The sequence below is a fragment of the Lutra lutra genome, chromosome 8 (genome assembly GCF_902655055.1).
Source record: "Lutra lutra chromosome 8, mLutLut1.2, whole genome shotgun sequence".
Taxonomy (NCBI): Eukaryota; Metazoa; Chordata; class Mammalia; order Carnivora; family Mustelidae; genus Lutra; species Lutra lutra.
In genome coordinates this window covers 119137594-119165411 of record NC_062285.1, presented here as the reverse complement: position 1 = coordinate 119165411, position 27818 = coordinate 119137594, and the positions used below count along the sequence as shown (strand labels likewise).

The 27818-nt window shown below is 41.7% G+C and overlaps 1 protein-coding gene across 2 annotated transcripts in view; it reads left to right on the top strand.

Moving 5' to 3' along the window:
• LOC125106157 (uncharacterized protein C3orf20 homolog) overlaps positions 1 to 27818 on the top strand; it is a 134849-nt gene extending 107031 nt beyond the window's left edge. For both annotated transcript variants that reach the window (XM_047739816.1, XM_047739817.1), the window contains 2 exons: positions 3328 to 3444; positions 27610 to 27818. In XM_047739816.1, coding sequence (XP_047595772.1) covers positions 3328 to 3444; positions 27610 to 27756 — 264 coding nt within the window. In that variant the 3' untranslated portion in view covers positions 27757 to 27818. The remainder of the gene's footprint in view (positions 1 to 3327; positions 3445 to 27609) is intronic.

Here is a 27818-nt window from a genome sequence, read left to right as displayed (position 1 = left end):
AAATGAACCAACAAATGAGTGAATGTTTCTTTAGTCTGAAGGCCAGATATGAGGGTATCTGGTCACTGCTAATTCTTTCTTGGTTTCATAGGAAGTGCCTCTGGGACCATGGCTTGTGAAAGGAACTAGGTCTCCCCTGAAGAGACAGACAAGCTGAGTGGATGAGGGAGCAGGACCATAGTCAGGAAGAGTTCAAGTCCTCAGGAGGACAATAATGTCCATTAAATCCCAAGGGCTCTGATATACTTGGTGCAGACAGTACCTGCCATCCCCCCAACCCCATACCTGGCATGCAATAGACACTCAGTAAACGTTCACTGAACTGATCTGAGATGGCAAAGTCAGAATAAGATCAAGAGAGCCGATATTTACTGAGCACTTACTGTGTTGCAACCACTATTTACCTGAAATACCATTTAATTCTCAAAAGAGCCATAAATGGCTGGCTCTCTGCATTTGTGTCTATTGAGTGCAGGTCGATACCTGAGACAGGACAGATAGGTCACTTGTCCAAGTTTCCTCAGTCAGGTAGGGGTGGGGGTGAGAGTTACACCAGGCAGTCTTACTCCAGGACCCAGGCTCTTTAGCACCATGCTCTGCCATGTAGCCTTGTGGAGCAGGAAAAGCAGTGGCTAAGGGGGGCAAGAGTGGAATCAAATGAGATGAATGGATTGGGAGGAATGGCGCATATCCCGCATCTCAGAAGTATGAGCTTGGGCATGTGGAGGCAGAAGGCATGGCAGAGGCCTCATGTGTGTGCTCAGCAGGAATTGTGAGGGCCAGTACAGCTGATAAAAGGAGCCATGCCTGGCTGACCCCTTTCAACAATGAGGAACTAAGTAGATACAAGTAATATCTACTTGAGGATGAAGCTTTTTTGATAGCACAATTCTGTATATTTATTCATTCAGGTGATAAACTTTCATTGAGCTCCTACAATATGCTGTGAGTGGGATAGCAACTTGATACAGAAAAATGAATTAGAGCCTGATTGTGTCCTCAAGGAAAAGACAATCCAGAGAACAGTCACAACAGATGACATGGTTACATGAGTGCTGGGTCAGAAGTATCAACAGAACCTTTAGGCAAGAAGTGGCTTGTAGGACTAGTAAGACTTGTAAGACTAGAAAGAATTAATTGAGTGAATATTTCCCACAAACTACATTTTTTTTAAAGATTTTATTTATTAATTTATTTGACACAGAGAGAGAGAAAGAGAGAGAGAGAGAGAGAGATCACAAGTAGGCAGGGAGGCAGACAGAGAGAGAGGGCGAAGCAGGCTCCCCACTGAGCAGAGAGCCCAATGGGGGGCTCGATCCCAGGACCCTGAGATCATGACCTGAGCTGAAGGCAGTGGCTTAACCCACTGAGCCACCCAGGCGCCCCTACAAACTACATTTTTGAAGGCATGTTGGAAAACTACACATTGGAACGCAAGAAGATAGCAAGTTGCAGGATGAACCTGGGAGGTGGGAAAGACATCAGTATTGGGGGGGGGTGCACTTTGAGGGAGTTAGCAGCTAATGAAGGTAGCAGAGATCTAACTGTGAGGTTCAGTAAGGAACCCCAACTCTCCTTGAAAAGAAAGAGGAGCCATTAAAGGATTTTAAGCAGAGAAGTAACATGAAGAGATTTTGTATTTTAGAAGAATAATTTTGACAGAATGTTCCAGAAAAAACTGGAATGACAGAGAGAACTAGTACCGCATTTACTCAGGTGAGAAATGGTCAGGCAGTGGTGGCCATGGGAGTGGAAGAGGATGCTAAGTCTGAGTTGTAGTTAGAAGTAAGACTCTGTAAGATTTGATATGTTGGGTGAGGGAAGAATTTAAGATGCCTCCCGCTTCTTGCTTGCACAATCCGAAGAAGAACAGCACCATTTGTTGAGGTAGGAAATTCAGAAGGATGAGGATAAGAAATGTCTGTTACCTATTACCTATTACTACATAACAAACCACCCCCAAAACTTACAGTCCTAGTACAGCAACTGCATATTTGCTCATGACCTGCTCAGAACTAGCAGGGATGACCTGACACAGCATTGGCTGGGCCAATTTGAGTACAGCTGGAGGATTCAAGAAGAGCTTCATTCATATGGCTGGCAGGTAGAACTGCTGGTATTAGGAGCTCAGCAATGGCTATTGGCCAGGGACCTCTGTTCTCCTCATGAGGGCCGCCTTTCTAAGAGTTATTCAGGTTTCCGCACACCATGATGTCCATGTTTTGAGAAGGAATGTTCCAAGAGGTGAAGATGGAACCTGGAGACCTCTTAAGGCCTGGTCTCAAAAGTTATACAGTATACTCTTGGTCATAGCCTATCACAGGGCCAGCCCAGATTCAAGGGGAATGGAAGTAGACCTCCATCTCCTGATAGGTAGAGTGGCAAAAAATTTATAGACATCTTTAATCCACATAAGAATGTTTGAAGAGGGATGCCTGGATGGCTCAGTCACTAGAGCATGGATCTCTTGATCTAGGATTATGAGTTTAAGCCCCACGTGGGGCATAGATCTTACTTAACAAAAAAACACACACAAAAAAAGAAAAAGAGAGAGAGAGAGATGAAAAATTCAGATTAGGCATGTTGAGTTGGAGGTACTAGAGTGTCATCAAAATGGACACATCAGGAAGTAGGCAATTCAACCCACAAGTCTGATACTCAAAGGAGAGCACTAGCTTTGAAAAACACTTGGTGCACAAAAATAGTAGCAAAAATTATGGATTACCCAAGGGGTATGTGAAGAGAGTGAAGAGCAGGAATCTATTTTAGATATTTAGATTTTATTTTATTTTTTTAAAAGATTTTGTGTATTTATTTGACAGGCAGAGATTACAAGCAGGCAGAGGCAGGCAGAGAGAAGAGGGGGAAGCAGGCTCCTGCGGGCTCGATCCCAGGACCCTGGGATCATGACCCAAGCCTAAGGCAGAGGCTCCAACCCACTGAGCCACCCAGGTGCCCCAGATATTTAGATTTTAGATATTTAGAGGTCAAGTAAAGGAAAAATTGTGCTTGACCAAGACTGGGATGGAAGACACAGAGAAATAGAAAGAAAACAGAAGGGTGGGACCACAGAGGCCTAGGAGAGAGTTCGAGAAGGAGGACTGTAGTAATTTCAAATCCCTCAAAGAGTTCAAGAAATAGAAGAAACATGAAAATGTCCACTGGCCTTGGCAATACAGAGGTCTTCGATAAGTTTAGGAAGAAGGCATTCCTAATGGAGTGATAGGAATAGAGTCTAGAATTGTTGGCTCAAAGATGCAAATACTGCTGAATGGAACAAAGGATTTGTTACCTGGGATTTAATGTCTTTACAACTTTTTTTTTTAGAGTTGTTCAGATCCCTTTCGATTGCTCAAATACAACATCACCTCTGCATGCAAATTTACTGGGGGCAGTTGTCCACTTCTGGTTCAAAGGCACAATGTCATTCCAGGAATATTTTTGGTACGTGCTTTGAGATATATGACTGTTTTAACCAAACTACTATGTTGTTATATGTCAATGATGTTGTGTATGATGCTTGTGTGACTTAGAAATTATTCATAAGAAAGAAAGGAGGGGGCGCCTGGGTGGCTCAGTGGGTTAAAGCCTCTGCCTTCGGCTCAGGTCATGATCCCAGGGTTCTGGGATCAAGCCCCAGATTGGGCTCTCTGCTCAGCAGGGAGCTTGCTTCCTCCTCTCTCTCTCTCTCTCTCTCTCTTTCTCTCTCTCTCTGCCTGGTCTGCCTCTCTGCATACTTGTGATCTCTGTCAAATTAAAAAAAAAAAAAAAGGGAAAGAGAGGAGAGAGTGAAGAAATAGATAAGCTCAAATCACAGCCTTCTGTGCTTCCCCCCTGACTACAGGTCTTCTTAGAAGTGCAGGTGGATCTCTGCCTACTTGTGATCTCTCTCTCTCTGTCAAATAAAAAAAATAAAAAATAAAAAGGGGGCGCCTGGGTGGCTCAGTGGGTTAAGCCTCTGCCTTCGGCTCAGGTCATGATCTCAGGGTCCTGGGATCGAGCCCCACATCGGGCTCTCTGCTCAGCAGTGAGCCTGCTTCCTCCTCTCTCTGTCTGCCTCTCTGCATACTTGTGATCTCTCTCTTTCTGTCAAATAAAAAAAAAAAAAGTGCAGGTGGATATTCTTCTAAATGTTGGATTATCATTGCAATTGCTCTAATGCGGTTAAACATTGAATACTCTCTTAACACTGAGGTGATCAAATCCTCTACCTCATGAGTTGATATGGGATTATAAATGCTAAACTTTAATTCTTGCATTTAAGAAGTTTATAACCTAACGGAGGAGATAGGATACATAATGTCCATATCTTAAGGCTGAACAGAGTAACTGCTGTGACTGAGACAGCCCAGTATGGTAGAAAATCAACAAACCTGAGTCCAGACCTTGGTTCTACTATTTGCCTGCTCTGTGCCCTGGGGCAAATTACTAAGCCTCTCTGAGCCTGTTTCCTCCCTTACAAAAAGGGAAAATGATAACCAACTCATAAAATTGTAAAAATTCAATGAGATAATGTGCACAAAGTGCTCATTTCAATTCCCGGCATATCGTGGGTACTTATTAAATGGTAATTCCCTTCCACCAGTTTTTCAGTTCAACAAATGTGTATGGAATGCCTGTCCTGTGCCAAGCACAATATTGGTTCTGAGGATACAAATTTTTAAAAAAGCCTCAGTCCCTCCTGCCAAGGAACTCCTAGGTCAAGGGCAGGGCGGTGCAGACTGTGGCTTCCTGAGAGTCATGAGATGTGAGCTGAACCCTGAAGGGATTTTCATACAGAGAGGTAAAAAGGAGAGGGAATTTCCAGGAAGAAGCAGTGTTACTAGTAAAGGTAAAAAGGAAAGGCTGAGAACACAAGAAATCTGGAGAGAGAGAGAGCGAGCGATCATGCATGTGGTGGGGGGTGGGGAGCAGAGGGAGAGAGATTTTCAAGCAGGCTCTATGCCCGGCATGGAGCCTGATGCAGGGCTTGGTCTCACAACTCTGAGATCAAGAGCTAAGCCAAAACCAAGAGTCCAGCGCTTAACCGACTTCACCACTCAGGCTTGCCTGAAGACCCGGTTTTTAGTCCTGCACCTTCCACTATAACCAGTGGTATATATTTGGGTTGAGCTCATCTGGAGGTGGAGGAGACTAGATTAGATCAGTGGCTCTCACTGCTGGCTCCTGCCTTCGCTGCGTGAGCCTCACCCTGGAACAGTCAAATCAGAATTCCTGGGGAGGAGACTCAGCATCAGCTTTTTACATCAGCTTTATTATGATATATTCTACATACAATACAAAGCACTCACTTTACTGTACAGTTTCAGAAACTTTTTGACAAATGTGAATACTCTGCCTCCACAATCAAGACAGAAAACATTGCCACCACCCCAGAAAGTTTCCTTCAGTTCTTTCCTTCCACCTTCATCCCCACACAATTGCTGATCTGCTTTCTGTCGCTATAGATTAGGTTTGCCTTTTCTAGAATTCATCTAAAAGGATTCATATAATAAGCATTCTGTCACTGGGCTATTGGGAATGTCAGTGTTCCTTAAAAGGTTCCTTGGAGGGACCCCTGGATGGCTCAGTCTGTCAAGTGTCCAACTCTTGGTTTTGGCTCAGGTGGTGATCTCAGAGTCAGGAGCTTAAGCCCTGCATTGGGATCCACACTTAGTGGAAAGTCTGCAAAAGTTTCTCTCTGCCCCTCTCCACCCTCGCTCACTCATGACTTCTCTCTCTCTCTCTCTCTCTCTCAATTAAACTAAATAATTTTTTAAAATATACATACATACATACATACATACTTCCCCAGATGATTTTAATGAAGAACAAAGGACTGGATGCTCTCTCAGGGTCTTTCTAGCTAAAAAAATATGACGGTTTCATCTGCGTGCCTGAGGTACTTTATAAGAATTGCATTTTAGGAGTAGTAAGAGTGACTGCCGTCATTGTAATAATTATGACAATGCCAACCCTAATGTTCATAAAGCTTTTACGATGCATCCAAGCCTTGTGCTGTTGTTCATCTGTATTTTCCTACCTAAATCCCCACAGCAGGGATTAACCGCCAGAGCAGTAGGTGCCAGTATTATCCCTGATAACAGAGATGGAAACTAAAGCTTAAGGAAACTAAGTGACCTGTCCAAGACAAGGAGCTAGCTAGCAAGTGGTGCAGTTAGGATTCAAACCCAGATTTCCCTCCAATAAACAGATAGCTTTTAATCAAGATGCTAGAAAAGCTCCCACCAGGTGAAGTTTCAGCTTCCAGGACTGCAGAAGTGTAAAGTGATACCAGATGAATGCTTTCAGTTTGTTGATGCATTCTAGCCAGGGAGAAGAAACTAATTTAAAGGTACATTTAGTGGGGTGCCTGGGTGGCTCAGTGGGTTAAGCCGCTGCCTTCGGCTCAGGTCATGATCCCAGGTCCTGGGTTCAAGCCCCACATCGGGCTTTCTGCTCAGCAGGGAGCCTGCTTCCTCCTCTCTCTCTGCCTGCCTCTCTGCCTACTTGTGATTTCTCTCTGTCAAATAAATAAATAAAATCTTTAAAAAAAAAAAAAATAAAGGTACATTTAGCAAGAAAGGCTTAAGGCAAAGAACCTCTCACCTGAATATGAAAAGTAAGCCAATTGGTTGAGAGTGTCAAATGGCAGATAAGACTAAAGAGACTTAGGGGCACCTGGGCAGCACAGTTAGTTAAGTGTCCAACTCTTTATTTCAGCTCAGGTTGTGGTCTTGGGATCGTGAGATGGATTCCTTCCTCGGGTTCCAGGCTCAGTGGGGAGTCTGCTTGAGACTCTCTCTCCCTCTCCCTGTCCCTTTCCCCCTGCCTCAGCCAAATCTCTCTCTCTCAAATATATAATAATAATACAGACTAAAGAGACTTGGGGGAATGAGATGGGTCAGAGGCTGCATCCTTGCTTATCTTTTGATATATATACAAAATAGAGATAGCAAGAATGGTTCGTCTACTGACATCATTCTAGTAAAGTGAATAACCTCAGATCACCAAAAAAAAAAAAAAAAAATCTTTAGTTTTCAAAATATACATCCACTGTCTCTTTGAACAATGAACAATAAGTCTTATTTTGTGGTAGGGAAATCTTCCCACATACCTGGCAGGTGATCATATACTTCCCTCCTTCTGCAGGCCTGGTCGAATCTGTGTCTTGGTAGACTTGTTTGGTTGGTTAGAGTCTATGCTTCCTATAAATTTCCTAGTGGTTTTAAAAAAAAAAAAAAAAAGCATAGGCACAATGAAAATATATGGCCTCCTTATATTTGCACTCATCCCAAATCAAAGTCTTGTCAGCTGAGATCCTCCCAGCTCCCTGTAAGAGAATACATGATCACTTAAAACAAACAGGTTCCTATTTAAATGCTGGCTTGCCAAGCCAAGCCAAGATCAAGGCTCAGCCTCAGCCCGCCTAGTGTCTGTCCACTGGGTGACAGTGTTGATCCGTCTGATACAAATGTGCTTTGTCTCTGGGCCAGAAAACTCCGGGAAAGATAGCAACCAGATGGCTTTCTGAGGGCCTTGGGGAATGGCTCTGTCTTTCTTCTCCAAGTATGGCCGAATCCTTGTTTTTCTTTATTTTTCAAGGCAAGATGTGAGCTGTAGAATTGTGCCAGTTACCATGTTGGGCTGGGTTTCTATGCAAAGTGGTACAGAGAATGGATCTGATTGTCCATAAGTAAACCTGTATTTTCTTCATAATGTAAGAAGGCAAAAAGCTGCAAAAAGCATTGTGAAAACTCAGCTGAAAATGCACTTCAGCTGTTCGCCTAGATGCCATGGGATGGATCAATTCTTTACCCAAGGTGTTCACTCTTACACAAATGGGCCGGTGTCTGGGAAGAGTGTTTCCCAGGGCTCTGACGAGGGGCAAGGCTGTCTGTGGAGTACTGTTTCCAATTTGCCGGGGCACGGTTTGTGCATTGTTCCACCTGTTCCAACGTGATCCCTGTCTTCAGGAGGAGAGAGAGAAATAGATAAGCTAGAGCAAATACTGTAAGTCAAGTAAGACTTGACGTGATCAGTAGAAATGATGGAGTTAATGTAAGAGAGGAGAGGGAATGATGGAACCATCCACATTCCCATTTTAAAAGGAGAAGGCCAGAGAGTGAGTTGAGTGTGTGCTTCAAGATGCTTCAAACCAAGATGCTTGGTTTGGGCAACTGTTCTCTTCCACTTCTCCTCCCCAAGATGGAAAGGACAATGATTTAAAATAATGGGACTCTTAAGTGAGCAGTACAGCAATGTTAATGTCATACTCTGCTTCCAAACTTTAAAAATCAGTTTGAAAGATTAAAATAGAATTACTAGTTTGAGAAATTATACCACAGAACCTTTTTAGCACCTAAAAGGGCTTTTTTTTTTCCTCCTTTGCTTTACAAGATATTGTTTGGTCTAATCTATTTGTGCTGATAAGTTAGCACATTTATATTTTATTACACTTAACAAAACTTTGAGGATATACATATATATATATTTACAAAATCAGTGTTTGTACAGTCAATTTATGATAAGAGAGTAAATATATATATATATATATATATATATATATATATATATATATACTTAAAAATACAGTAAAACAGCAGTAGTATTTTCTTAGGGAGTTCTGCTGGAGTTCTGAGACCTTCAAGTCTGGGTTAGAAATCCAAACAGGTTGTCTGGCTGTGTGAAGATGGAGATCTCATTCTAGGGCTCACACAGACATTGAGCAACACAGGACAAAGGTGAGCTGTGAGCAAACACCGTCTCTGCTCTTTGGACATTTCAAGGCCTCTCTGGGCCTCATCGACCACACCCAGGCAGCACGGACCTATTTTGGGCAAACTGTCGCCACAAACATTATGATATTCTCTTTGGTGCACATTAAGGACATTTTAGCAGAGTTTTAGTATTCTCTACCTAGCAGGAGTCTACCATTTCATCCTCAGAATGAAAGGATTTAGGAGAGGTGGCTCACAGCAGAGGAAGATGAGCACTTTCTGGGACTCACCAGAGCAGAATGGATTCTCTCAGGAAGCAAAAGCCAATGGGCAGCATGTCCCAACATGTCTGCCTGCTTCCCCAGCGAGGCTCAATGAAAGCAAACAGAGAATTGGGTAGAGGCGTGTACACCCACAGGAGCTCCAGAATATGCTCTCTGTTGATCTCTGCAGTCATGAGCATAAGATGCGTTCTTCCTCCAATTTCTTTTTCTTCTTCATTCTCTAGTGAAGGTCTTTGGAGGCTTATGTGGCTGCTCTGTGAGAAGTCAGCACCACAGATAATTTGAGAAGAGTGTCCTCATGGTAAAATCCGATTTTTTTTAAATTAAAAAAAAAAGCATAAAGAAGAAGATAAAAATCATCCATGCTTCCTGCTACCCAGAAATAAACACTGTTAATTGTTCACTATCTTCCCAATGTCTACACATACACACACACAACCCAGAGTCTTGAGGCACATATAACAATATATTATAAGCGTTTCCCTAAATCATCAAGTATCATTTCTATATTCTTTTATAGCAGCATCATTTATGTTGGCTGAATAATATTCCAGTATAAGACAGGACCATGATTTATTATTTTCTATCTCTTTTGTTGCTGGGCACCAAATTATTTTAAAGAAGAACATTTTAAAAAATAGAGCTGTCTCCCAACAACATGGAGAGAACTAGAGAGTATAATGCTAAGCAAGATAAGTCAGTCAGAGAGAAAAATACCATATGATTTCACTCATGGAATTCCACTCATGTGGAATTTAAGAAACAAAACAAATGAGCAAAAGGGACAAAAAAGAGAACAAAACAAGAAACAGAGAGAACAAGCTGGTGGTTAGCAGAGGGGAGGTGGGTGGGAGAATGGGAGAAATAGGTGATGGGGATTAAAGAGCATACTTACCACGATTAAAATAAAATAAAATAACTAGGGCTGTCTAATGTGGGAATGCAGAGCTTTGCAAAGCAATGAGCTCTTCTTTTCAGAGGCTAGAGTATAAGTTTTGGAGGGATATCTCAGAAGGAATTGCTACCTTGAGTGGATGCCTTCTTTCTATTTTCTAGCCCCATTTTTCTTGGCAATTATTTTTCTGCCCAGGTTTCACCCTCCTCCTCTGTGCTTCCGTCCCATTTTAATCTTGATTCTGACTGTCTCTTTCCTCCTCCTTAGTACCAAATTCAGAAATCACTGACTGCATATCTGTCCCTACCATAGGCTTTGGAGCCAAAGAGGAGAGTCCCTTTCTGGCCAAAATGACCAGGTACGCTCTAGGCCCAATAAGATTTTCTGTTTAATACTCGAATAGCTTGGCATCACATCATAAAATTATACCAGGCCTGTAATGTTCTTTAAAAATTGGATACTATTTTTTAAAAATGAGATACTATTTAAGATGGGCACGAAAAAGAGTTGACAGAAGAAATTTTAAGTGTGTTTAAAATAAGAAAAAAACCTTCCAAGGAGATGCCCTCTATGTACAGTAGCATCAGTATGTGTACATAAAGAGTGAAAATAATTCTGTCATTAGTTATAAAGTCTAGCAACATCGTATCAGTCCCTTGAGATCTTCAATTCTGCTTTGATCTCATTTGGGGTAGGAGTCTACTCTTCTGATTTTTGTTGCATCCTTTACAGTGGTTACAAAATCAGTGTTTGTACAGTCAATTTACAATAAGAGAGTAAATTTAACACTTAGAATCCAAAAATCTAAAGGGTATCCCTGTTTCCAAAAGCCAGTTGGCAGTTTTCATTCTCTACTTGGGAGCCCATTGTGTAATCTGTGTAAGTAAGATGAAGTCAGTGATTTAACTTCAGACAAAAAAAATTTGTTGGATGTATTTCAGCAACTCTTATTACCAAAGGGAATAAGCCACATTGTCCTAGGAATGATGTGTTTATAGAAAATTATAAACACAATTCTAAATGCCTCTAATGAAACAGTGAGTGGCAGAACTTCAAACTGAACCAGCTGATGGACCCATGACTGCTTTGTGTCATGCTGATGTTCCCTTTCCTCATCTTCTCCCAAGCTGGCTGTGACTGCTTCCTTGTACCCCCGCCACAGTGCTCTCTGTTTAGGGTAGAACACCTAGATTTTAGAAAAAAGACCTTTGAATTGGAGTCTTTGCTGGATATTAAATTTCTTTAGCAAGCCCCTTCCTTCCTAATAGTGTATGGTTTTCTCCTTCGACATTGGATTGGGCTCAAATTTAGTACAAATGACTCATGGCAACTCTTATTAAATAATGTTTCATTTATAAAGCATTCTGTATATCTCATTTGGCTCAATTCTTATAACAATTCTGTGAAGCTGGCATGCCACAGGACATTTTCTCTCTTCCTGACCGGGGAAGTGAAGCTTGAGTTGCAGAGGGGCTTATCCGGTATTACACGGCTCATCAATCTGGGGTTGGGTTAGCAACTTTCAATCCAATACTCTGTCTACTATACACAAAAGAATAAAGAGAGGAAGTGTAAATTGACGCAGCTGCTGTGGGAAACAGTACTGTGGTTTCTCAGAAAATTATCAGATAATAATTGGATAATTAACCAAAATAATTGGAAGCAATGACATTATCATATGATAATTTGATAATTAACCAAAATAATTGGAAGCAAGGACTTCAACAAGTATTTGTTTTAGGGGAGCATTATACACAATGGCCAAAAGATGGAAAATTCCAAACGTCCATTGACAGATGAAAAGATAAACCATATGTGGTATAGACATACAGTGAAATGTTCAGCCTTAAAAAAGAATGATCTGTTCCCTAGGATAATATGTGCTATATGATATGTGCTGTTTGATGATCTGATATAGACCATAACAGGATGTACCTTGAAGACATTACCCAAGAGAAGTAAGTCAGAAACAAAAAGACAGATACTCGATGATTCCACTTGTATGAGGTCCCTAGACTAGTCAAATACAGAGAGACAGAAAGAACCGTGGTTCCTGGGGCTTGGCAGAGAGGAGAAAGGGGAGTCGTTGCTTAATGGGTACAGAGTTTGTTTGGGATAATGGAACGTTCAGGAGAGGATGGTGGTGATGGTTGCACAAAGATGTGAATGTCCTTAATAGCACTGAACTGTATGCTTAAAAACAGCTAACACAGTAAATTTTGTTACATATATTCTCCCACAATAAAGAGAAAAAAAGGAGAGGTAGTGTGTAGGAAAAATAGCAAACCTTTGATTATACCCTTGGTTCTGCCCCTGACTTGTTAAGTGACCACAGGTAATTTACCTCTCTAGTCCTCAATTTCTTAATCTCAGTATTAGGGGATGGGATTAGATAATTTCCAGGCATCCTCCTAATTCCAACAGTCCTCAGAAAACTGGGTTTTCCATATAAAGTATTATTTCATCTGCAAAGAGTGAGAGTTTGACTTCTTTGCTGATTCAGATGCCTTTTATTTCTTTTTGTCGTCTGATTGCTGAGGCTAGGACTTCTAGTACTATGTTGAATAGCAGTGGTGATAGTGGACAGCCCTGCCATGTTGCTGACCTTAGGGGAAAAGCTCTCAGTTTTTCCCCAATGAGAATGATATTCGCTGTGGGTTTTTCATAGATGGCTTTGATGATATTGAGGTATGTACGCTCTATGTCTACTCTGTGAAGAGTTTTGATCAAGAAAGGATGCTATAGGGGCACCTGGGTGGCTCAGTGGGTTAAAGCCTCTGCCTTCGGCTCAGGTCATGATCCCAGGGTCCTGGGATTGAGCCCCGCATCTGGCTCTCTGCTCAGAGGGGAGCCTGCTTCCCTTCCTCTCTCTGTCTACTTGTGATCTATGTCTATTAAATAATAAATAAATAATTTAAAAAAAAAGAAAGGATGCTGTACTTCGTCAAATGCTTTTTCAGCATCTATTGAGAGTATCATATGGTTCTTGTTCTTTCTTTTATTAATGTGTAGTATCACATTGATTGATTTGCAGATGTTGAACCAAACTTGCAGCCTAGGAATAAATCCCACTTTGTTGTGGTGAGCAATCCTTTTAATGTACTGTTCCATCCTACTGGTTAGTATTTTAGTGAGAATTTTTGCATCTGTGTTCATCAAGGATATTGGTCTGTAATTCTCCTTTTTGATGGGGTCTTTGCCTGGTTTTGGGATTAAGGTAATGCTGGCCTCATAAGACGAGTTTGGAAGTTTTCCTTCCGTTTCTATTTTTTGGAACAGTTTCAGGAGAACAGGTATTAATTCTTCTTTAACTGTTTGGTAGAATTCCCCTGGGAAGCCGTCTGGCCCTGGGCTCTTGTTTGTTGGGAGATATTTTTGTTGTTGTTGTTTAAAGATTTTATTTATTTATTTGACAGATCACAAGCAGGCAGAGAGGCAGGCAGAGAGAGAGGAGGAAGCGGGCTCTGCAGAGAGCCCGATGCGGGGCTCGATCCCAGGACCCCGGGATCATGACCTGAGCTGAAGGCAGAGGCTTAACCCACTGAGCCACCCAGGCACCCCTGTTGGGAGATTTTTGATGCCTGCTTCAATTTCCTTACTGGTTATGGGTCTGTTCAGGTTTTCTCTTTCTTTCTGGTTCAGTTTTGGTAGTTTATATGTCTCATTTCTTCCAGATTGTCAAATTTGCTGGCGTATAGTTGCTCTTAATATGTTCTTATAATTGTTTGTATTTCTTTGGTGTTGGTTATGATATCTCCTCTTTCATTCATGATTTTATTAGTTTGGGTCCTTTCTTTTTTCTTTTTGATAAGTCTGGCTAGGGGTTTATCAATCTTATTAATTCTTCCAAAGAACCAGCTCCAAGTTTCATTGATTTGTTCTACTGTTCTTTTGGTTTCTATTTCATTGATTTCTGCCCTGATCTTTATTATTTCTCTTCTCCTGCTAGGTTTAGGCTTTTTTTTACTGTTCTTTCTCCAGCTCCTTTAGGTGTAGGGTTAGCTTGTGTATTTGAGTCCTTTCTTGTTTCTTAAGAAAGGCTTGTATCACTATACATTTTCCTCTCAGGACCACCTTTGATGCATCCCAAAGATTTCGAACAGTTGTGTTTTCATTTTCATTTGTTTCCATGATTTTTAAAAATTCTTCTTTAATTTCCTGGTTGACCCATTCATTCTCTAGTATGATGCTATTTAGCCTCATGTATTTGAGTTCTTTCCAACTTTCCTCTTGTGGTTGAGTTCTAGTTTCAAGACATTGTGGCCTGAAAATATGCAGAGAATGATCCCAATCTTTTGGTACCAGGTGAGATCTGATTTGTGACCCAGGATGTGATCTATTCTGGAGAATGTTCTATGTGCATTAGAGAAGAATGTGTATTCTATTGCTTTGGGATGGAATTTTTAAAAATATACCTGTGATGTCCATCTGGTCCAGTGTGTCACTTAAAGCATTTATTTCCTTGTTCATATTTTGCTTAGATGATCTATTTCAGTGAGGAGGGTGTTAAAGTCCCCTACTATTATTGTATTATTATTATGTGTTTCTTTGCTTTTGTTATTGTTTTGTTTTGTTTGATTTGTTATTAATTGGTTTATATAGTTGGCTGCTCCCATGTTAGGGGCATAGATATTTAAAATTATTAGATCTTCTTGTTGGACAGACCCTTTAAGTATGATATAGTGTCCTTAAGTATGATAGAGTGTCCTCATCTCTTATTATAGTCTTTGGCTTAAAATCTAATTTATCTGATATAAGGATTGCCAGCCCAGCTTTCTTTTGATATCCATTAGCATGGTAAATAGTTTTCCACCCCCTCACTTTAAATCTGGAGGTGTCTTTTGGTCTAAAATGAGTTTCTTGCAGATAGCATATTGATGGTCTTTCTGATACCCTGTGTCTTTTGACTGGAGCATTTAGCCCATATACATTCAGGGTATCTATTGGAAGATATGAATTTAGTGCCATTGTATTACCCCTACAGGTGACTGTTACTGTATATTGTCTCTGTTACTTTCTGGTCTATTACTTTTAGGCTCTTTCTTTGCTTAGAGGACCCCTTTAAATATTTCCTGTAGGGCTAGTTTGGTGTTTGCAGATTCTTTTAGTTTTTGTCTGTCCTAGAAGATTTTTATCTCTCCTTCTATTTTCAGTGACAACCTAGCTGGATATAGCATTCTTGGCTGCATATTTTTCTCATTTAGTGGTCTGAATATATCATGCCAGTTCTTTCTGGCCTTCCAGGTCTCTGTGGATAGGTCTGCTGCCAATCTAATATTTCTACCATTGTATGTTACAGACCTCTTGTCTAGAGCTGCTTTCAGGGTTTTCTCTTTGTCACTGAGATCTGTACATTTTACTATTAGATGATGGGGTGTGGACCTATTTTTGTTCATTTTGAGGGGGGTTCTCTGTGCCTGCTGGATTTTGATGCTTGTTCCCTTTGCCAAATTAGGGAAATTCTCTGCTATAATTTGCTCCAATATACCTTCTGCCCCTCTCTCTCTTTCTTCTTCTGGGATCCCAATTACTCTAATATTGTTTCATCTTATGGTATCACTTATCTCTCAAATTCTCCCCTTGTGGTCCAAAAGTTGTTTGTCTCTCTTTTTCTCAGCTTCTTTATTCCCCCATCATTTGGTCTTCTATATCACTAATTCTCTCTTCTGCCTCATTTATGCTAGCAATAAGAGCTTCCATTTTTTATTGCCCCTCATTAATAGCTTTTTTGATTTCAGCTTGGTTAGATTTTAGTTATTTTATTTCTCCAGAAAAATATTTTATTTTTTAAAAGATTTTATTCATTTATTTGTCAGGGAGAGAGAGGGTGCACACAAGCAGGGGAGAGCAGCAAGCAGAGGGAGAAGCAGGCTCCCCACTGAGCAGGGAGCCCAATGTGGGACTTGATCCTAGGACTTGGAATCATGACACGAGCCAAAGGCAGACACTTAACTGAGCCACCCAGGAGCCCCTAAGATGACATTTTATGTCATATTACTTCAATAAAAGACGAATGAAAGTGACAATGTTAGAGCACCTCAAGCAGTGATTAGAACAAATGAGGGCCAAGCAGACGATGAGCTGTGATCTGTCAGGGGTGAGGCTCGGTGGGAGATACCCATGGGGATCACTTGAGAATCTGTGCTGCCACTTGGTCAGAGTAACTGTGGTGCCGAATCTTATCACTCAAACCTGGGATCTACTGTCATTCTGAGTGTCTGTCTCGTCAAATACTCTGGTTTGTTGTTGAATTGTTGGGGCTTGCTTCCATAATAATGTGGAGCTGTTGTTGAATTAAAGGACATAGGGCTCAGAATTTGTCTCCTTACCAATGGGGAAGGATGAACTGCAAACAGGAAAACCAGTTCTTTTGATCTGGATCATGAAGGAGTCAAATCACAGAGCATTCCTGGTTGAGGTCACCTCTGAGAATGCTGGCATCCCTCAATGTCCTGCCATGAGTCCCCTGCAAATTCCTAACATTCTTTTCACAGACTCAGTGACTATCTCTGTATGCTAGTGACACCCCATCTCTAACCCTAGTCCCAGTTTCTCAATTGAGCCTCGGACCCATGTACCAATATGCCTCCTGGACTGCCCCACTTAGAGGTGCTTTAGGGAATTCAGAGTCAACATATCCAAGATGAAATCCACCTAGATCATAAAGGGTAAGGTGGAGAAGGCATGAGGACCATTGTAAAAGATGAGATTAGGCCAGATCATGCTAGGTCTCATGAGTTATGATGGGAAAGATAAGAAATGGAGGAAGGGGAGGGAGAGAAAAGGGGAGAGGAGGCAGGGAGGAAGGAAAAGAAGAGGAGAGAAAGGAGGAGAAGGAGGATAGGAGGGTGAGAAGGACAGGAAGGAGGAGAAAAAAAGTAGAGGGGAAGGAGGAGGGATACAGAGAGTAGGAGAAGCATGAACTTGATCCTAAGAGGAATGAGGAACACTGAAGTATTATAAATAGGGAGGACCATGAGTGTATATCCATGCTTTAGAAAGATCACTATCAGTCGAATCTAGATAATGAATTGGAGGGAGATGAAACTATGGGCTGGGAGAACTTTGAGGGAGATTTTGCAAGAGAGAAAGGAGGCAGTGGATCCAGAGTGGGAACTCTGCTTGGGCCCGAATGTTGGAGGGGAATGGTGTGCCTCAGTGGCCTTCAAAGTGATACCAGTGAGGTTGCCTATAGTCATAGGAAAACTCTAGGGAAGAGAACCACTGTGTCCTGGTCACCTGCCTGCTGTCCACCTAAAGAGTCTCATTTCACACCAAACCTCCTTCATTCCTTCCTTATGCAAAATATTGAGTGTCTACTATGTGCCAAACACTATAAAGTAAGTGAGGGAAAAGAGTGATGACAAGACAGAGGAACAGGAGCAAGGGATGTCCTTGCATGCCCCAGCATGCTGCTTAAAATGTTCTGGGTTTTGTTTTAATTAGGGAGACTGTTTCCTGTAAGAATTCACTCAGTCAGTCCCTCCTTCCCTCCCTCCCTTCCTTCCTTCCTACCTTTCCTCTTCCTTCCCTCCTCTCTCCACTCCCCTGCCCCCCAACAAATCACCAGAGTATGAAGTTGTTATAAACCCTCATAAGATCTTAAAGGATTTCAGTGTGTCCCTACATATGGCAAGTGTATTTTTGTTGAGATGTATTTTTGCATTTGATGAAGTCCTGGTTAAGTGTTTTAAAAAGACTTCTTGGATGAACCATGAAGACACGCTAAGTGAAAGAAGCCAAACACAAGTGACCACATCTTGTATGTTTCATGTGTGTGAAATGTCCAGAATAGGCAGATCCTTGAGACAGAAAGTAGATTAGCTATTTCTAGAGGTAGATGGAAAGGAAATGAGGAGTGACTTCTTGTGGGCATGGGCTTTCTTTGAGGGGACTGAGTATGTTCTGTAATTAGAGGTGGTGAGGGTTGTACCACCTTGTAAATATACTAAAAACCACTGAATTGTACAATTTAAAATGGAGATATAATGTTCATACAGCTTTTTTTTTTTAAAGGACCTCTTCTCCATGCCACTCTCGAAAAAAATACCAAGAAGGATAGAATGTAGTGAGAGATCAAGGTTAAGGGTCATAAAAATTGTTCCTGCTGTAGAAATGACTTGGGTTTCATGTGGAGCTATACTAAGAGCACACAAACTGGAAAAGTCTTGGATTCAGCCAGCTCACATTCCTGCATAAATTATTCTGCACCAACTCTCAAAGCCTTCCTTCCTTCCTGAATGTCTGAATGTACCTTCTAATCATAAATACAGTGAATAACAGAAGGTAGTGATCAGTGAAAGAAACTGATGGTTTTCTAGTTTTATCCCCTGCTGTATTTTATGGGCATGAAGGCATTTATTTTGTTTCTTAATTAAGGGTCTTTGGTTGCAAGCAACAGAAACCAATTCTGGCTAATATAAGGGATAAGGGGGGTGGTTTTGGAAGGATTTAGGGTAAGCCACAGAATCAAAGACAGACTTTATTAGGTCCTTTCCTAAGACCACAGCCGATCGCCTTAGCCAGGGCAGCCCAACAGTCCTCAGCGGCAGTCCCGGCCACCACCACCAGATGGCATCCGCTCTCAGTGGTGTCCGCCTCAGTCTGGCCTCCCCACACAGTCCAGGAGAGATCAGGTCTAATTGGCCTAACTTCAATCACACGCCCAATCACATGCAAAATACGCTCAGAGATCATGTGTGTAGCCACGAGCTTTAGTTTTGGGAATGTCTTCCTGTGTGCATATCCAGATTCCAAAGTGTGATATGAACAGATAAGCATAGCTATTTTGAGTTCAATGATTTTGAACACTGCTTCCTATGTTATCATGTTTCTACTTGGGAAAGCCATGTGACCCTTCCATCAGAGCTCTTCCTGGGTAAAGTATTGAGAATGAAACTGCTCTTTATGCTTCTAAGTAAATTACATGGTCAACACGTTCCCCTGCCTGGTAACATAGAGACTGGTAAGGAGAATTGAGGAGATGAGGCTTAGCACAGGGAGAGGTGATGCAAACAGCTTCAATCTTAATACTTACCCCAGGAGGAGCCATAGAAGGTGGGCCACGGAGATGTAAGTACTTACAGCTCTTATGGGCTCCTATTTCTCCTCTAAGGGAAAAAACAAAACAAAACAAAAAAAAACAAAAAACCTGTGTAAGGTTTAAGAAAAGAATTAACCTGAAGAAAACCAACTAATTATGCAATTATAAATAACTGAAATTTTCATTCTGTTTTCTTTACAAATCTAGCACCTCCTTAAGACAAGGCTTTGAAACCTTTGAAGTTAACTTTAAGTGTGTGAAAACAAAGAAAAATATCTAGAAACAGCTGGTTTTAGGTGTGTCTGGTTTGACTCTGAGGAATTAGAATGCAGGTTCTTTTGGCTAGGAGGCTTATCCTATCACACTGCATGCATGGGACGCCTGGCTGGCCCGGTTGGTGAAATTGGGGACTTTTTTTTTTTTTTTAGATTGATTGATTTATTTGAGAGAGAGAGAGAGAGGGATACAGGGGGAGCGAGAGTCTTAAGCAGACTCCCTGCTGAACATGGAGCTCATGGGGCTCCATCTCACAAACCTGAGATTATGAACTGAGCCCAAACCAGGAGTCAGACACTTAATGGACTACACCACCCAGGTGCCCCTGGAGTGGGCAACTCTTGATCTCCGGGTTGTGAGTTCAAGCCCCACGTTGGAGGTAGAGTTTACTTTTTTCTTTTTTAAAGATTTTATTTAATTTGTCAGAGAGTGTGCACAAGCAGGGGGAGCAGCAGCCAGAGGGAGAGGCAGGCTCTCCACTGAGCACGGATCCCGTTGTGGGACTCGATCCCAGGACTCTGGGATCATGACCTGAGCTGAAGGCAGACACTTAACCGACTGAGCCACCCAGGCTCCCCTACAATTTACTATTTTATAAAAGTTGCATGCAGAAATTCTCCTGTGACTATATGGCAAGTCAGAAGGGCATGTGGTTATCAAAATTAGTTTAAGAATTATTGATCACACTTACTGGTAAGATACATGGATGTTGTAATGCTGAACTTCAGGGAAAAGTCACAATGTTATAGAGAATGACTAATCACAGAAGGGAAGTGAAACTCCTTAGTGTGGATTAATTTATAACTTCTCTCACCAAATCCTATCAGCCAAATTAGTTGTAGGGACAACTGATCACCCTATTGTCTGATTTTAGGGGCATATTTGATCAGGAGCTTTTATATTTTCTATCTACAATCCTAAGAAGCAGTTTTTCTTATAAAAGACCATGGGAGTAAAACCAGTACCTACCAAAGAAATGTGAAGCTCTGGTTCAGTCTGATACCACAACAGTTACTTCAAAATCAGGAAAACCTTATCCTTTCTGGAAAGACTATAAAGTTCCATGCTTTAAAACCTAACCCAGTTTAGTAGCCATTAAAAAAAAAAAAAAAAAAAAAAAGAGCAGTGGTCAAATTTTTGATGAAGTAAGACCATAAACTTGGGGGGGTCAGAAACTTGAGTTTGAGTCTGAGGTCTACGACTTTTTCCTGTGGTTTACCTCAGTTTCCTCATCTGTAAATTGGGGAGAAAATCACTGATGGATGTTGTGAGGATGGGATGAGTTAGCATACTGTACCACAGCATACCAATAGGGCCTGGACTTAATGGCTAGATTTAAGTATGTGCAATCTGCACCTGTCACTCACAGGGTTGATGCAAGGCTAATTGTTCAAGAGGGAGATGTTATGTTCAAATGATAATGTGTGTTTAAATGAGAAAATGTATTTAAAAACTATTGGAAAACCAAAAATATGATGTTATTATTTTGAGGAAAGGAAGTTACACTCAGACATGGGTATGGAGCTGTCTTTGAAGCTTTTGATTAGTGGTGGTGATGGTGGTGGTGGTGGTGGTGTATGTGTGTGTAGAAGTAAGGGGTTTAATAGGTTCCTTAGCTTTGTTGAGCCCCTGCTCTAGTTATTTGGTACTCCCTAAGCCACAGCCTCTCCTTCCCTCTTTACTTTTTCTAAGAGCAGCAGTCCTCCTACCTGGCCATTCAGCTGCGGAGTTTTTTAAGAAATACAGACCTTGGGGCACCTGGGTGGCTCAGTGGGTTAAAGCCTCTGCCTTTGGCTCAGGTCATGATCCCAGGGTCCTGGGATCGAGCCCCACATCGGGCTCTCTGCTCGGCGGGGAGCCTGCTTCCCCCTCTCTCTCTGCCTGCCTCTCTGCCTACTTGTGATCTCTCTGTGTCAAATAATTAATTAATTAATTAATTATTTAAAAGAAAGAAAGACAGACAGACCTCACGGGCACCTGGGTGGCTTAGTGGGTTCAGTCTCTGCCTTCAGCTCAGGTCATGATCTCAGGGTCCTGGGATTGAGGCCCGCATCCAGCTCCCTGCACAGGAGGAGTCTGCTTCTCCCTCTGCCTGCTGCTGTGCCTACTTGTGCTCTTTCTCTCTCTGTCAAATAAATATATAAAATCTTAAAAAAAAAAAAGAAAGAAAGAAAGAAAGAAAGAAAGAAAGAAAGAAAGAAAGAAATATAGGCCTCACCCCATGGGGAGTCTCATTCAGTAGATCTGGGTGGAGCCCAAGCATCTATTTTCTTAATAAACTCTAGAGTGATTTTTATATGTGACCAGGGTTAAGAGCAGGCGTTTCACTTGGCCTCGAGGAAGAGAGGAGAGTAGCCCATCTCATGTCTCAGTAGCTCATCTTCATGTCTGCTCATGTCTCCATTGACCCTTGTTCTAGAACCTTTCCCCCAGTCCTGTGGCTTTAGAAACCCTCCATCTCTTGATGACTCCCACATTAGCATCCCCACATACAGTGTCTCCCCGGAACTCCATGTACCTCCTGATTCCAACGCTCTATTTCAGTATCTTGCTGGAACATTCTGCAGGCATCTTGACTTAACTTTCCCAAATCGAGCCTTTTCCTCTTTCTCCAAAACCTGCCCCTCCCCATTTCTTTCTCATTTCAGGAAATGACCCTTGCCCAGTTTACTCAGACCAAAAATATTGAAATGAATCTGGACTCCTCTTTTTTCATACCCCCCTGTAATCTGTGTGCCAATCTTGAAGCCTCTACCTTCCTAATATATCCAGTCTGACAATTCACGCCACTTTCAGGCAGCATCATCTCTCCTAAGAGCCCCCGATCTGTCTCTGTGTCTGCCCTTGCCACCGCCACTGTCTGTCCTCTGTAGAGCCAGCAGTAATTGATACAAAGCCTGGCTCAGATCACAGCCCTTCTCTGCTCAGAGCCCTCGGCTAGGCACTCCTCACCCCTGAAATAAAATCCCAGATCTCTTCTAGGGGCCACAACACTTCATGTACTCAGGCCCTTCCTCTCTTCTGCTCCCCCACCTGCTCCGCCGCCCTGGCCTCCTTGCTGTTTCCCCCTCGGAGCCTTTACACATGGTGCTCTCTCTGCTGACTGTCGTCCAGAGAGATGCACGCTCTAGTCTCTCACATCCTCAGGTCTGAGGCAGCGGGTATGCCCTAGTGGCCTTCCCTTTCTGTTCTGTCTAAAGGAGCCCCTTTCACTCTCCATCCCTTACCCTATTTGGTTCATAGCACTTATCAGTACTTGACGTCTTATCGTCTACTGGTTTATGATCTGATCCCCCCAGTGAGGGAAGAGGTTTTGTCTGTTTTGTTCATTCCCGCATCTTGGTGCCTAGAAAAGTGCCCAGAAAAATAGATATTTTAAAGGTTTTATGTATTTATTTGTAAAGATTTTATCTATTTATTTTAGAGAGAGTGAGTGGGGTAGCTGGGTGGAAGAGCAGAGGGAGAGGGACAAAGAGACTCTGTCCTGAATGCAGAGTTTGATGTGGGGGCTCGATGGCAGGACGCTGAGATCACAACCTGAGCTGAAATCAGGAGTTGGACACTCAACTGATTGAGCCTTCCAGGAGCCCCAAGGTTTTATTTTTAAGTAATCCTATATGCAACATGGGGCTCAAATTTACAACCCTGAGATCAAGATTCGCATGCTCTACCAACCGAACCAGCCAGGGGCTTCAAGTAGATTTTCAATGAATACAGTGTGAGAGAACGGACACTCACCATTCCTTCTGTCAGGAATACCAAACCCATTTTTACTTTGCTTTGCCCCTTTCATTTATCAACCAGGTCTTTGCCCCATCTTTTGGCAAGGCCCCAGGCATGTCTACAAGGCAGGAATTCCCCAGCAAAAAGGTACTGGAGACCCAAAGGAAAGGAGTATCTGCTGTGAATCCTACCTTTTCACAAACGAATTCCCTAAATCCTGGCAATAATCCTATGAGGTGATGATGCTGTTTCTGTTCAATAGATAAGAAAACTGAGACCTCAAGGCATTTACATAGCTAAGAGGTGGAGCTGAGATTTGAACCCAGATATCCTGACTCAGGGTCCAAAATAGGGGAACAGAAGAGTCTGTTGGTAGAATCAGGATATAGTACGGGGGCAGGTAGAGTGGGAAATGGCCTCCTCTTTGTTTTTCTGTAAATGAGACTTTTAGGATTCTTGAGAGTGTTTTGGAGGTCTCCTTATTCTACTAACATGTATCCCTTTTCTGGTCTCTACTTAAATGAAAGGGTTGCCATCTGGAAGCATCATGGGAGGGTTCATTAACAGTAAATGGTGAGTGTTTAGAGGGTAGTTAGGATCTCTGCTTTCGTTTAGTCATTAAGTCAATATTGGGTCACCACAAGGCTAACACATTTCGTTTGAAAGAGCAAGTCAGGGACTGTTTGCTTGGTTTGAGTTGTTTGGACAAGTCTTTCCATTCCTTTCTGTTCAATTGCCGGAACAATGGTATAACCGGTGTGGTTTAAACATTTAAGCTCTCACCGCAGCTGAACAGGCTAAGTGGGACCAACTGGATCCCACTAGATAATAAGAATATCTTTTCAGTTTATAAAGGGCTTTTGCAAAAAGATTCTCACACCAGTCTGATGAGTAATAATGGACACTAGGACAGTGATCCGGCGGGGAAGTGTCTAAAGAAATGAGATTACCAGTTTTATTATGTGAATGAACAATGTGCAGAGGAATTACTTGCCTGCTTTTAGGAATCTTGTGATTAAACTAAAATGCAAACTGAAGGGATTATGCTTCTCGAAGTGGTAATTAGGATTCCTGTGTGGTAGAAGACCAGGAACATTAACCCACCTGTTCTGCCTGCAAATAGAGTGTTCTCCCCGCTGCACTTAAGCAGCCCCCCAGGGTTAGTCTTGTGTTGGATCACAGGAAGGGCTGACCCAGGACCGGCCCTGGAGACCAAAAAGGGCCTAACAGAAGTTCTCAGTCCGGTATAATTGGGCATGTTCCTCTGTCACACCATTGTCTGAACCTGCAGGTGCCAAATCTAAGTTTGTTCTTTGGAGCTTTCTTGACTTCCCTGCCTCATTTTGCACCACTGATCGTGTTCTTGAGACCCTCTGCTTCTCTGGCTTCCATGTCACATGTCCTATTTCTGTCCCCTTGGCCATGGGTTTTTATACACAAACTTAGCCTGGACAGTAGCTTATATATATTAAATGTCTCTCTTACATGGCACACATTGTCCGAACCCCTTTACATGCACACGTACTGATTTATTTAATCCTCATGATAATCCTATGAATCAGGTGGTACTCTTGGCTCTCTTGAAAAGATAAGGAAATTTAGCAACAAAAGAAAAAATACACTGGACTTCGTCAAAATGTCTGATGTTTGTGTGTCAAAGGACACTAGCAAGTAGGTGCCTGGGTGGCTCAAGTGGGTTGAGTGTCTGACTCTTGTTTTCGGATCAGATTGTGGCCTCGGGTCGTGAGTGTTCCAACTCCCTCTGACTTATGTTCATGACTTTAAAAAAACTCTGACATCTCCCACTCTGGACCTTTCTCTTGAACTTAGACTCATATATCCAACATATATCTAAATGCCTACCCAGCATTTTCACCTAATGGTTAATAAGTATTTTATACTTAACCTATCCCAAACCAGCTCCATTTCTATCCAGACCTCACTGGCTTCCCTCACCCCCTTCCTATGTGATCGCATTGTACAAAAAAGTACTCCCCATCCTCCATATCCCTCTTCCTTGGTTTTGTTTTCTGTAGAATGTTGACCACCTCCTAGCTCCCAGTATCTTGTCTGGCTCTTCCTCTAGTATTCAGTGAGGGCAGAAAACTTCTTGTTGATTGCTCTCTCGTAAGCATTGAGCCTAGCGCCTGGCACGGAGCACAGCCTCAAACCGATTGGCCATGATAGCCTTGGTTAGAGCAAATATTAAGGGAGAGGGTGTACCTTATAGAGTTTTAATTAAGATAATGTGATAGATAAAAGAATTCTTCAAAACCTGGTACCCAGGGGGAAAATAGTATCGGGGTCCTTAGTTGATAAAATGCTGGGCACCTCTGGATTAGGTTATTCCAGGTTTTGAATTTCAACTGAACTTCGACTCATACTATTTCAGCAAGAAAAATTTTGAATTTTGGTACTGGGTCTGGTCCTACTGTTGTCTGGACATGTACAAACTTAAGGTTTTTTCTAGTCCAACATTTTTCTGTATTTTGATCAGGTGGTTTTTACAAGAACTGAACACTGTAGCCTTTCTCCTTTTCTCTAGGCCCTGCCTCAGGGTTAGCCTAAGAGGTGACAGCCTGAACACACACAGAATAAGCTTTCTTCTTATATGTGAATAGAAGCCCAAAATAGCAATGAAATCCTACAGATCCTCAACTCCAAATTTTTCTTTTTTTTTAAGATTTTATTTATTTGAGAGAGAGGGAGTGAGAGAACATGAGAGAGGGAGGGTCAGAGGGAGAAGCAGACTCCCTGCCAAGCAGGGAGCCCAAAGTGGGACTCAGTCCTGGGACTCCAGGATCATGACCTGAGCTGAAGGCAGTCGCTTAACCAACTGAGCCACCCAGGTACCCAACCAATTTCTTAAATTACATTTTTTCACTTTTATACCAGTATCTCATATTTATTGTGGTGGAAAAAACCCGTTACCCTACGTCACTGTTTATGGGATTATCACTATTAAATTCTTCAGATCTTAGTGTATCCTATATTTTGTATATTATAATCTTGTCATTAGCTATCATTACCAATGTATCTAAGTTCAGGTAAGATAAGTAAGTGGCTTCATGGCTAATAGCCAGGCAAGTGTGTTAAAGAATATTTTAGATCAAGAAACATGATATGAAACAAAAGATTGATACTTTTGTTGCTGAGGGGTGCCTGAGTGGCAGTCACTAAGTGTCTGCCTTCGGCTCATCTCATAATTCCAGGGTCCTGGATGGAGTCTGCCTTGGGACTGCGGTCTGCTTCTCCTCCCTCTCATCCACTCATGATCTCTTTTCTTCAAATAAATAAAATCTGTAACAACAACAAAAAAGATTCTTTTGTTGCTGAAATGAAGATAAGGCAGAAAATTCTATTCCTATAGAGGAAACCTTGCAATAGGACATTCCTTTGTAACGAAAAGATTATGCCACCTAAGAGGAAAGGAGTAACATGCAATCATAATGAACTGTTGTTCCTTTTAAATTCTTACACTCCCCCCCACAAGTACTAGTATTTGCTTTAAGACATAAAATATGCTTAGTTCTTAGCCAGAACCAGCTACAATTTTTTGAACTACCATCATCCACCCCTACCAATTTTTTTTTTTTTTTTAAGATTTTATTTGAGAGAGCACACACACGACTGGAGACACAGGACTTGATTCCAGGATCCAGAGATCATGGCTGAGCTGAAGGCAGGCACTTAACTAAATGAGCCACCCAGGCGCTCCCCTCACTACTTCTTTTTATCCTCTTAATGTCAAGGTTGAATATTTCTTAGGCTGCTCACCTAAATATAAGTCATAAATATAAGTACTTTTTCACCCTGGAATAGAATGACAAACTTGGCTTTACATAGTTCAGTTGTTTTCTTCATTAAGAAATAGAGAATCTAAAAATCTTAGCCCTGGAAGAGAATTTTAGAGGTCCAGTCCAATTCATAATTGCTTTTTTATTTTTAAAGGATTTTATTTATTTATTTGACAGAGAGAAACACAGCTAGAGAGGGAACACAAGCAGGGGGAGTGAAAGAGGGAGAAGCAGACTCCCCACCAAGCAGGGAGCCCAATTTGGGGCTTGATCCCAGGACACCAGGATCATGACCTGAGCCGAGGGCAGAGGCTTAATGACTGAGCTACACAGATGTCCCAGTGCTTTTTTTTTTTTTTTTAAACAGAGGAAACTGTACCTTGTAATGGTTTAATGATTTGCCTAAGTTTTAGAGTAGTTTTATCCATAATCCAAGTCTACTGACTTCCAAATTCAAGGACTCTGTACTCTGTTCTAGAGTTCAGCTGTAAAATGAAATGCATCTGTAGGTGGCTAATGATAAAGATGTCCTTTACAGCTGGGGAGGACACTGGTTCTGACATTCCAGAAAATGAGAAAACTGCTGAGCCTGTTTCCTTACCTTCAAACAGTATATTCAGGTTCTAGGAACATGTTTGATGTCTACTATTATTTTGTATATAAATGCAAACATTTTCTCATAGGGAACATTTAAGATCTTTCCGCAAATAATTAGGGCTGGGGTGCCTGGTTGGCTGTCAGTAGAGTGATTCTTGACCTGGGGTCTTGAGTTCAAGCCCCATGTTGGTCATAGAGCTTACTTACAATTAAAAAAAAAAAGTTCAAAAAAAAAAATAAGTAGGACTGATTTTTGTATGAACAAATTCTGAAAATGTTCTATTCATTTTTACAGATGTATGTTCGTGGAAAATTAGTATTTGCCAACTTTATTTTCAATGGTTATAGCACATCTGCTAAAGACCTTCAAAAGCAAATTGTGAAGACAAAGAGTGATTATCATACAGGATATTTCCTACCCAATGACTTCAGGATCCGGTAGAGTGATACACATTCTCTACCTTATCTTGTACTTTTCATTAGTAAATCCCAGAAAAGGGCCAA